This window comes from Tupaia chinensis, unplaced genomic scaffold (assembly GCF_000334495.1).
Source record: "Tupaia chinensis unplaced genomic scaffold, TupChi_1.0 Scaffold000256_1, whole genome shotgun sequence".
NCBI lineage: Eukaryota > Metazoa > Chordata > Mammalia > Scandentia > Tupaiidae > Tupaia > Tupaia belangeri.
In genome coordinates, this window is record NW_006159736.1 from 4067658 (window position 1) to 4080280 (window position 12623).

The window sequence follows — 12623 nt, forward strand, 5'->3', positions numbered from 1 at the left end:
AAAGGATTGAAAGAAAAAAAAAAAAGAATACTATACATGTCATCATCAACAGTTAATAAGCCCTATCTGTTTCTCACTAATGTCCTGTCTCTCTATTGTTCACTTGCTATCTTCCTCTATCCTCTTCTCTTCACTTACCCCATTCCACACTGTCCTATTCTCATTAAGTACCTTCACTGTTTTTATGTCCTCCGATTTTTTGCTCTCTATTATAGAGTGCGGATAGTCGGTATATATTGAGTGGATACATACAATATCTTTCTTTCATAGCCTGGCTTACTTCACTCAGCAATAGATCCTCCATATCTGACCATTTTCTATCAAATTCCAGGGTCTTGTTATTTTTCATAAAATTAATCTTTTAAGGGACATAAATAAATGGTTTCAGTATAGTCACAGGTTTATACAACTTTCATATAACTTTTATGTAATTCCATAATATTCTCAACAGCCCTAAACAAAGCTCCAAACCCATAAGCAAGCACTCCCCATTGTTCCATCCTGCCAGTCCTTGCCAACCACAAACACTCTCATCTCTGCAAAGTTGACTATTCTCAACAGTTCATATAAATAGAATCATAATATGTACCTTTTGTGTCTAGATTCTTTCACTTAACATGTTTGCACAACTCATCCATGTTGTAGCATTAATCAATAGCTTGATCCTTTTTCGAGCTAAGTTACATTCCATTGTATGCATACCCCACAATTTAGCCATTCTTCCATTATTGGACATTTGGATGCTTTTCTTACAAATTATGCTGATATGAACATTCATGTTTAAGTTTTTGTGTGGACATGTTTCAAATTTTCTTGGGTAGATATCTAGGGAATTTGTGGACAATATGGTAATTCCTTGTTTAAGATTTTTAGGAAATGCCAAATTGTTTTCCAAACTAGCTTCATAATTTCCTACTCCCACTAGCAATATATAAGAATTCACATTTTTCTACATCCTTGCTAACAGTTATTATTGTCTTTTTCATGAACTTTTCACATCCTATTGAGTGTGAAAAGGTATCATTGTAGTTCTTGTTTGCATTTTTTAAATTACTAATGATGTTGAATGTCTTTTCATGTACATACTGGTGATTTGCATATCTTCTTTGGAAAGATGTCTATTAAAATATTTGCTCTTCTTATAGGTTTTTTGTTTGTTTGTTTGTTGTGAGAGAGAGATTTTTGTTATAGGTGTGTGTACTCATCAGTCAGAGAGACAGAAAGTGAGAAATCACCACTTGGGGGAGGGGATGGCCATGCTGCAATCCCTTCTCCTCCAGTCACCTCTTAGGATTTTGGGCACATGTGCACATGCACCCAGCTTGAGTTTTAAGCCATAGTGTCTGGGACTCATACCACAGTTGATTATGTGGGAGTCCAGTGATAAAACCATTGTATCATCTGTTCGTCCAAAAATATTTGCCCAATTTTAATTGAGATTTTTTTTAAGTCATTGATTCATAAGACTTCGTCATATATTCTGGATATAAATCTGTCAACAGATACATGATTAGCAAATATTTTCTAACATTCTGTGGGCCAACTTTTTGCTTTCTCCATCATATACTTTGAAACAAAATAGTATTAATTTTGATGTCTAATTTATAAAAAATAAGTCAGTCATTTGTTCCATATGTTTTTCATATTTAAGAACCCATTGTCTAAACCAAGATAAAGATGATTTATGCCTCTCTCTTCTTCCAAGCATTTTTTAGTATTAGCTCTTATATTTAAGTCACAATTCATTTTGAGTTAAGTTTTGCATATTGTGTGAATTGGGATCTAAATTCATTCTTTTCCACGTGGATAAATAATTGTTCTAGCACCATTTGTGGACAAAAATATTATTTTCCTCATTGAACTGTGTTGGAACCCTTGCAAAAAATCAATTGAACATAAATATGTCTTTATTTGCAGAATTTGAATTATTTTCCATTGTTCTATATGGATATCTATATGTAAGTACCACACTGACTTGATCACTGTAGCTGTATATTAAGATTTGATACTGAAAATTATATTTTACAACTTGTATTTCTTTTTAAAGATTATTTTGGCTATTTTTTTCACTTGAATTTCCATCTTAATTGTCAGCTTGCCAATTTGTGTAAAAGAGAAAACAAAGAGACATCTGAAATTTTGATGAAGATTGTATTGAATTTGTAGATCAATTTGGGGACCATTTGTATCATTACAATGTTGTTTTTCAATTCATGAACTCAGAATGTCTTTTCATTTATTTAGTTCTTTATTTTTTCAATGATATTTTGTAGCTGTAAGTGTATAAGTTGTGTACTTGTTAAATTTATTCTTATCTAATTCTTTTGGTACTATTTCAACTGAAATTATTAATTTTATTTTTGATTGTTCTTTGCTAATTTATAAAAACAAAATTGGTGTTTTTATATTAATATTTTTCCCTGAAACCTTGATGAACTCATAAGTTCATATATATACACATACACACACATGCACACACATATATATATAATATACATATATAAAAACCATTGTATCATCTGTTCGTCCAAAAATATTTGCCCAATTTTAATTGAGATTTTTTTTAAGTCATTGATTCATAAGACTTCGTCATATATTCTGGATATAAATCTGTCAACAGATACATGATTAGCAAATATTTTCTAACATTCTGTGGGCCAACTTTTTGCTTTCTCCATCATATACTTTGAAACAAAATAGTATTAATTTTGATGTCTAATTTATAAAAAATAAGTCAGTCATTTGTTCCATATGTTTTTCATATTTAAGAACCCATTGTCTAAACCAAGATAAAGATGATTTACGCCTCTCTCTTCTTCCAAGCATTTTTTAGTATTAGCTCTTATATTTAAGTCACAATTCATTTTGAGTTAAGTTTTGCATATTGTGTGAATTGGGATCTAAATTCATTCTTTTCCACGTGGATAAATAATTGTTCTAGCACCATTTGTGGACAAAAATATTATTTTCCTCATTGAACTGTGTTGGAACCCTTGCAAAAAATCAATTGAACATAAATATGTCTTTATTTGCAGAATTTGAATTATTTTCCATTGTTCTATATGGATATCTATATGTAAGTACCACACTGACTTGATCACTGTAGCTGTATATTAAGATTTGATACTGAAAATTATATTTTACAACTTGTATTTCTTTTTAAAGATTATTTTGGCTATTTTTTTCACTTGAATTTCCATCTTAATTGTCAGCTTGCCAATTTGTGTAAAAGAGAAAACAAAAAGACATCTGAAATTTTGATGAAGATTGTATTGAATTTGTAGATCAATTTGGGGACCATTTGTATCATTACAATGTTGTTTTTCAATTCATGAACTCAGAATGTCTTTTCATTTATTTAGTTCTTTATTTTTTCAATGATATTTTGTAGCTGTAAGTGTATAAGTTGTGTACTTGTTAAATTTATTCTTATCTAATTCTTTTGGTACTATTTCAACTGAAATTATTAATTTTATTTTTGATTGTTCTTTGCTAATTTATAAAAACAAAATTGGTGTTTTTATATTAATATTTTTCCCTGAAACCTTGATGAACTCATAAGTTCATATATATACACATACACACACATGCACACACATATATATATAATATACATATATATTACATATATATATAGTAATATTGCATATTGGCTCTTTAGAGTTATCTATATACAAGAGTACACAATCTAAAAATAGAGTTGGTTGGGAACCAGCAGTTAGCGTAATGGCTATGTCGCTGGACTCCCACGTAGTCGACCGTGGTTCGTGTCCTGGACCCGGTGGCTTAAAACTCACGCCGGGCGCATGTGCGTGCGTGCCCAAGATCCCGAGAGAATGCAGGAGAAGGGATTGCATCGTGACCCCCCTGGGGGGTGATTTCTCGCTTTCTGTCTCTATGTCTCTCTCTGTCTGTCTGGCGAGCGCACGCGCCCTACAGTGAAAATCTCTCCAAAAAAAAAAAAAAAAGTAGAGTTGGTTTACTTCTTGCTTTGCAGTCTTGATACCTTTTTTTAAATTATTAATTTTATTTTTTGTAAGGTGCCCTGTGGGGATTCCAGTTCTATTCTCTCTCTCTCTCTCTCTCTCTCTCTCTTTCTTTCTCTCTCTTTGTAAAGACAGAGATAGAGATAGATACAGATATAGCTTGTTCATTTATTTCTTCCATGAGAGAAAGAGACAGACAGGCATCCTCAATAGGGTATTCACACTTGCTCCATTCAGTCTCAGTCAGTCCTACTTATGAACGTGCATGCAGGTCTGTTCCATATGCTCCCATGTGGGTCCAGTTGTATTACCCTCATGAGAATGTCTGGCCCTCTTCTATTCAATATTGAAAAGTGATAAGTGCAGACATTCTTGTCTTATTTCTTATTCAGTCTTCTACCGTTAAGTATGATGTCAGCCGCTAAATTTTGTAAATGCCCTTTATCAAATTCCAATAGTTGTTGAATGTTTTTATAGTGAAAGGCTGTTGTATTTTGTCATATGCTTTTATTATATCTGTTAAGATGATTTTATAAATTTTGTCCTTTATTCTATTAATGTGGCACATTATGCTGATTGATTTTCTGATGCTAAACTCACCTTGCATTGCTGGACTAAATGATACTTTGGGATCATGTATAATCTTTTTCTTTTACATTGTTATATTTGGTTTTGGTAGTATTTTATTCTGTATTTTCACATCTAAATTCATAAATATTTTAATCCATAGTTTTCATGTCTTATGATGTCTTTAGTTTTAATATAAAGGTAAAAAAAACCCTTTAATCCAGTCTATTTGCTTTGTTTTTCTGTAATTAAAAATGATAACTATGAGAAAAAATGTAATTCTGACCTCATAGAATGAGATGGAGCATGTTCTGTCCTCTTCTAAATTGAGGGAAATGCTTTAAAGGATTGCTGCTCATGTATCTTTAAATGATTGGTAGAATTCAGTGATAAAACCACCTGAACTTTTCTTTGTGGAAAGTTTCTTAATTGCTAATTCAGTTTCTTTAATATACATCTATCCAGATTTCATAATTCTGCTTCACTTACTTTAGTAGTTTGTGTTTTTCTATGAAATTTCTGTTTCAAGTCGGTTATCTAATTTTCTTGAAATACAATTGTTTTTAGTGTTCCTTTATTTTCCTTTTTATTTCTGTAATTTTGATAGTTATATCCCCTCTTTTGCTTCTGATTTTAATAGTTTTGAGTCTTTTCTCATTTTCTTGGTTAATTTAGGTGATGATTTATGATTTTTCACAATATTTTCAAAGTACCAATGTTCAATATGATTGCTTTTTACTATTGTTTTTCTATGCCTCATTTATTTTCATCCTAATATTTATTATTTTCTTTTTACTATTTGCTTTGGATTTTAGTCTTTTCTTCATTTTCTAGTTTCTTAAGGCATAATCTAAGTTATTGATTTATCTACCTTTCTTTCTTAATATAGATGCTTATACTTATAAATTTTCCTCTCAGCACTTATTTTGCTACATTACATATGTGTATTTGGTATGCTGTGCTTTAATTTTCCCTCATCTCAAAATATTTTCTTTTTAATAAGCGAGAGGACACGTGCACTTGTCAGAGAGAGAGAGAGAGAGAAAGAGTGGAAGTGAGAAAGCAGCCCCCTTAGGGGATGATCATGTCACAATCCCTTCTCTATTTTTCCCTCTGGGATTTGGAGCATGCATGTACATGCACCCAGCATGGTTTTCAAGCCAATGGGTCTGAGTCTCAAACTGTACAGTTAGCCATGTGGGATCTAGCTGCTTTCACCATCACTACTTTACTGTCTGGCTTTCAAAATACATTCTGATACATCTTTTGGTTTCTTTCTTTTTTCTCCCCACCATTGGTTATTTTTTTAATTATTTATTTATTTTAATTTGATTTATTCATTAATTTATTTTAATTTGACCAGAAGGAAAAGGAGAGAGAGAGAGAGAGAAAATGAGAAAGAAAACCATCAGGTCCAGGACTTGAACTGAGGTCAGCCATGTGGGAGTGTCCAGCACCTCAACTACCATGCTACTTGCTGACTCCCCATTGGTTATTTAAAAGTATAATGTTTAATTTTCATAGAACTGTGATTTTCCCAAATTTCCTTCTATGCTTATTTTCTAATATAATTGACTTGTTGATCTTATGATTGCCTTTTTTTTTTTTCACAGAGATTTTTTTCATAGGGTTCTTGTAATTACCAGAGGTACAGAGAGAAACAGAAAGACAGGATGTGAGAAGTCACACTCTCCCACCCGACCCATGGGAGATGGCCATGCTGCAATCCTTTCTCCTCCATTCACCTCTTTGGATTTGGGGCATGCACGGACACACACCTGGCATGAGTTTTAAGATGCCGGGCCCAGGGCTCAAACCACAGTCAACTACACGGGAGTCCAGTAACTTAACCATTATGCCATCTGCTGGTCCCTGTTGTCTGCTTTCTTTTCTATCTGTTCCTGCAAATAAAATATTTAAGTTTTAAACTACTACAATGGTTGAGTATCTGTTCCCCCATTTCATAAGCTTTTGCTTGGTGTATTTAGGGTTTCATTTGTTAAATGAATATATGTTTAAACATTTTATATCTCCCTGATGGATTGATTTATCATTATGAAATATTATTTTTATCTAAAATAATATCTTTTGTTAATACCTCGTTTCCATATTAGTATAACCATTTTATTACAGTTTTGGTTACTATTTACATCATCCATCTTTTTCTGTTATTTTGCATTTAATCTATTTGTATTTTATATATGAGGAATATCTGAGAAATAGTAAGAAACTGGATCACTATCTTTCTTGTTCTTAGTTTTTTTTTTTTTGCCTTGCAAATATATGCCTTTTGATTAAGAATTTTTCTTTATAATTAATGCAATTATTGAGAAGGTACATTTTACATCTGCTGCTCTGCTATTTGTTTCTATACATAATATTTCTATTTTATTCTTATATTCCTGCATTACTACTTTAGTTTGTATTAAATAGATACTTTCTATTATACCATTTTTCTTTTATTTTCTCTTTCAATACTTTAAAATTGTTTTCCTAGTGGTTACACTGTGGATTACAATTAACAATTTAGTTTAAACAAGCTGCTTTGATTGACGATAGTATACAAAGATTTTGTTCCAATATAATTCCATTTCCTTCTCCTTCCTTGATATGCTTCTTGATATATTATAAGCTGAATGCTCATCGTCTTATTATTACTGTTTTATGTAGTTGTCTTTTAAGTCAGAAGAAAGAATTACAAAGCATACATTCATACATTCAATTGCTGTACTCATTTAGCTTGTATGGAGAATTTACCCAACATGAAAAACAGCTCATACCAGTCTATTTGAGAATACTATACACATGATCATCAACAGGTAAAACAACAACAAGATCCTGGCATTTGTTAGAAAGTGGATGAATATAGAAGATTCAATGCTGAGTGAAGTGAATAAGGCTGTGGAAGAGAGACATCGTATGTCCCCTTGTAATAGAAGAGATTTATATATTTTTCTTTATATTTACCTGTGTACCTGCCTTTACTGGTGCATTTTATTTTATTCTTTGTAGAACTCAATTTACTGCCTTCCTGATTCCATCTCTGCAATTACAATTATATTAGACTGATTTATCATCACTTAATATTATGTAAGTTCTCTTAGAAGAGCGTTGAAGAATTAAGGGTGGCAGATGTGATTGTGATAACAGCTGGTGACAACAGCTGAGAAGGGGAAGGTTTTTCAAAATCCTTCAAAAGTTAAAATATCCTTTTAGTCCCAAATATTTATTACAGTTCCTCCCCAGGACCTCACATAATACCAGATACATAGTAACTGCTTAATAAATATTTCTGGAATGAATTAACCTAAGTTCACTTGTTGATTAAGATTTAAGTGTTGAGTTATATGCAGGCTCAGAACTGGAAAAAATGCTGACAGATGCACACAAGGCTGAGCAATTTAAGGTTAAGTTCTTTCTTTTTTTAGAGGAATTTTTGCTATAGGGTGCATGTACTCACCAGAGAGACAGAGAGACAGAAAGCAAGAAATCACCCTCCAGGGGAGATGACCACATTGAATACTTTCTTTTCCATTCTCCTCTCGAGATCTTGGGCAAGCATGCACACATCCCCAGCATGAGTTTTATGGGTCCGGGACTCAGACTGCGGTTGACTACATGGGAGTCCAGCAACATAACCGTTATACCACCTGCTGGTCCCAAGATCTTTTTATAAGGGAGTTTTGTAGAATATGTGTAGAATTTCCTGACTGCTAAGTTCTCTGAGTCACATTGTCAAAGAAAGAGAATTTAAGTAATTGATTTCAGCAAAGCATTTGCTAATTCTTCTAATGAGGCTTAAAGTTCTCAGGAAAGTCAGACAAGGGGACACAATTTGCTTACTAATAATCTTACACTACTAACTCAAATGTATACAACAGATTCCGTGCATCCCTGTAATTTTAAGCAAATAGGACAGGCCGTTCATTTCATGGCTCACTATATAGCCTATGGCACACATAATGCCTTACGACTCTGTTTATAGACATTAACAGTTGGAAATTGAGAGTTGCTCAAGCAGAATTCTACATAATCACCCATTTGGGGTTAATTTACTTTATTGTGACTGCTAAAGTGAGCTCAGCTGAACTTGCCATTTTCCATTCCAATCTGCTTTATAAATGTTTTTAGTTTCATGGCCCAGGCATTTTACTGCAAATCTTCTGAATCATGTGGCATGTACTAACCAGGACAATTCATCAAAGAACCATGGATTACTTCTAAACCTCTAACAAAATGTTTAATTTATTTGAGAGCATGGGAAATTGAAAACAATAGCTTAAATAATGGAAAAGTAAATTATTTAGGGACTGGTAGTTATTCATTTATTTAACAAACATTTTCTGAACACGTTTTTACACAAATCTCCTTGTAAAGGTTAGAGTTACAATGGTAACAAGACAGATCCATATACAACCCTCAAGGAGAGTTCCAAGATTGTCAATTTGTAAATAAGTGAATAAGCAAATATAAGCATCTGTTATATACAATACATACCAACAAGTACAAACTTAACGTTCAACGTTACCCATCAAAATCTCGATCTAAATCTAAATCCTCTTTAGTTCCATGTGCTCATTAAATACTTTTTCCCTTCAGGAAAATTTTCAAATTCTACTTTCTCTAGGTACTTTTCTCTGAGTAACTTGGCACTATAGCCTCCTTTATGTAAACATTCTGAGCACTTTCTCCTACTCTCTACTCCCTTTTATTTATAAAGCATATAAAGAGCAACTGCTATATTCCGAGTGTATGCTAATTGGGAGGATATTAAGATGAAGGCTAGAGTGTACTGGCTTAATCTTAGTAGAAGAGATGGACAAATAAAAGGGTCATTATAATGTTATTTAAAAGTGTTGTGAAAGAAATGCATAAAAAACAGTCAAGTAATCCAATTCAATATGTTCATTATTTTAGCAAATGAAGCAGAATTAGTTGAAAGGCCAAGTAACAATTTACACTAATAAAACATTTTACTTAATGAGCACTTTTGATACTTTAGGCACTTGTATTCATTCATCTAATGCATGTAACAGACCTGTGAAGCAGATGCCATGCCATATTATTGACTGATTTAGGTTTTTTCCATAGGGCATTTGCACTCATAAGAAAGAGAAGAGTGAGAAATGGCCACAACATTGTCCCTTTTCCTCCAGACTCCTTTCAGGATTTGGGGAATGCATGCACATGCACCTGGAATTATTTTCAAGCCACCGGGTCTCAGATTTGAACTGTGTTCAGTCATATGGGAATCCAGTGCCCTAACCACCATAGCACCGCTGGCCCTTATACAATCTCACTCAAAAAATAGCAAGAGAAAGGAATAGAATTTTAAATCACTAACACTATTCATGCAATTTCTAACTGGCAGAGTCAGGATTTAAATTTATGCAACCTGGCCTGTGAGCTTGTATTTTTTACTTATATATACTAAATTGCTCCAGATTTTCCATCCTTAGCTTGTAAGAAGACCCCCATGGCTCATGATTTGCACTGTCTTTCTGTCTGAGGAGAACATTTCCTTCCTTCATGGTCAAGCTTAACCATGTGACTTGTTTTGGCCAGTGAAACTTGAGGAGATATAACATATTCTACTTCCCAGCAGAAGTGTTGAAACCTTATACATTCCTCCCAACTCTCTTGCCCTTTCCTTTGGTCCTGGAATGGTATGTCTCAGGAAGTGCCATTCTTTCAAACTGGCTTCCAGAATGAGAGGACATGTGGGACAGAGCTACAGCTGATCTTTAATTCTGGACATGTAACAGGAGTGAGAACTATTGTTGCAAACTATTTTTTTAAGAGATATTTTTTGCTATAGGGCGTTTGAGCTTGCCACAGAGATAGAGAGAGACAGAGACAGAAAGTGAGAAATCACCATCCTGAGGGGATGGCCATGCTGCAATCCCTTCTCCATTCTCCTCTTGGGATTTTGGGCACGTATGCACATGCACCCAGTGTGAGCTTTAAGTTGCTGGATCCCAGACTTGAATTGCGTTCAACTGTGCGGGAGTCCAGCAACGTAACAATTATCCCATCTACTGGACTCGCAAACTACATTTCTTTAAAGCAGCATAGACTAGTGAAAATCACCAATACAATAACAGATACCAGAAAATGGGATGCTGTAGTAAACAACACCCTAAAATATGTGGCATTGACTTCTTGGGCATGTACTGAGAAAACTGTGACTAGGATCTAGATAACCAGCACTCAAGATTTACAGTAGTCTGCATTTGTTTTTTGTTTTTAGATAAAAGTTTTTTTAGAACAGAATCCTAATAAAAGTTGCTAATAGTTGAGTGTATAAGGTCATAAACATGGCTCCTTTTCGTAAATAGAGAAAAGTTTGAAATTATGGGACATTAAGGGCTAAAAAATGCAAGTATTACTCATATCCAACTGGTAAAAGACTAAGTTGAAAAATGCTTTGAAAATAAGGATTGAATAAGACGTAAATAAAGACCCCTTCTCAAAGACCAAACAAAAGGTTTGTGCGATCCTGTTAATAAGTTAAGGTGGACCCAGTAATACATTTCTTTGTACAAACTATATCCAACAAAACCACTGAAGACATGGCTTTCCCAAGGCTGATAAACTCAAAGTGCCAGTGATACATTTAGGAAAGAGAGTAAGAATTGTGACATTTTAAGCTGCTACTTACAAAATACAAGAGGCTGAGCCATATCCTTTGCCTATCCATTTATAATCCACTCCCTGTGTTTGTTCGTGATTTCATCTGAATCATCAAAGCTCAGTTGAAATGTTACCTGGCCTGAATTAGATACCTTTCAATTAAACCTAGTTCTGATTCCCTGTGCTTATATTTAGAAAGGTAATTTTCATTCTGTATCTTGCTCTATCCCTTCTATGAATTTACCAGTGGCATAGCTTTCTGGGAGGCATGTGCACAAAAGGGACATAGTAAATGTTTGATGTACTGCGTGAAAGAAAACGAACTTTCAGTCCAGAATTACGTAGCAACATGCAGTAACTCCAAAGTTACACTATAAAGAGTTTTCAAAATCCTAAATTGTGCCTGATTCTTTTTTTTTAATTTGTAGTAGGACATATGTGCTTGCCAGGGAGACAGACAGAGAAAGACATAGAAAGTGAGAAAGCACCGTGCCCCGCAGGGGGGATGGCCATGCTGCAATCACTCCTCCTTTATTCTCCATGTAAGATTTTGGGCATGCACTACATGTACCTGGCATATTTTTCAAGCCACCTGGTTCAGGATTTGAACCATGCCATTAGCCAAGTGGGATCTAGCAATTTAACTACTACTCTATCTGTTGGTCCAGTTCCTGATTCTTCTGTTCTTATGAAGTATGACATTTTTGAATTGGAGATTTAATCTATATGCTAAAATGTTATATAGATATCATAAAAATAATACTTTCTAGGCTTAAAAATCTTAGGTAACTTTAAAGGAATTTTTATTTTCTATTTTTCATAAAAAGAACATAATGTTACTCCTAGACAAAAATCAAGCCAATCACAGAAGTCAAATTTTGGTTTAAAATTTTTAAGATTTTAGGCAGGTCATAAAATATATTCCCTAATATATTTTACAAAATGCTTAGATATATTTCCATGAATAGAGCTTCATCATTTTAGAAGAACACACAATCCTTTGCTGAGAATGTTATGTTGGTTCAATACTTTGCTAAATTTTATTTTTAAGCACATCCTAAATAAAGCACAAGAAAATTATTTGAAATTACATACCTGTCGGCACCAGAGTTTACGAAATATTTGCAGATAAGCCAACACCATAAGACACAATGGTGCCATGTATGTCACCAAAAAGAAGCAGATGTGATACATCTTGGGGTAAATTTCACCTGGGAAAAATGTCAAATAAAATTTTCCATTACAATTGATGCATATTTAAAAAAATATATATCTGCTAAGGTTTTTCCTTTGAAGTATATCACCATACAATTTCGCTGGCACATTATCTACACAAAATGGAAAAATAATTTACAATATTTAATTACCTGTACTCAGCATATATATAAAACAAATGTGAAGTCTTCATTTTGTTTAACGTGCTCAGAGAAATGGCAA

General features: G+C 33.4%; 1 protein-coding gene across 1 annotated transcript in view; it reads right to left on the minus strand.

The window, feature by feature from the left end:
* HCRTR2 (hypocretin receptor 2) overlaps positions 1 to 12623 on the minus strand; it is a 107573-nt gene that overhangs the window by 13346 nt on the left and 81604 nt on the right. The window contains exon 4 of the mRNA XM_006149187.1: positions 12282 to 12397. Coding sequence (XP_006149249.1) covers positions 12282 to 12397 — 116 coding nt within the window. The remainder of the gene's footprint in view (positions 1 to 12281; positions 12398 to 12623) is intronic.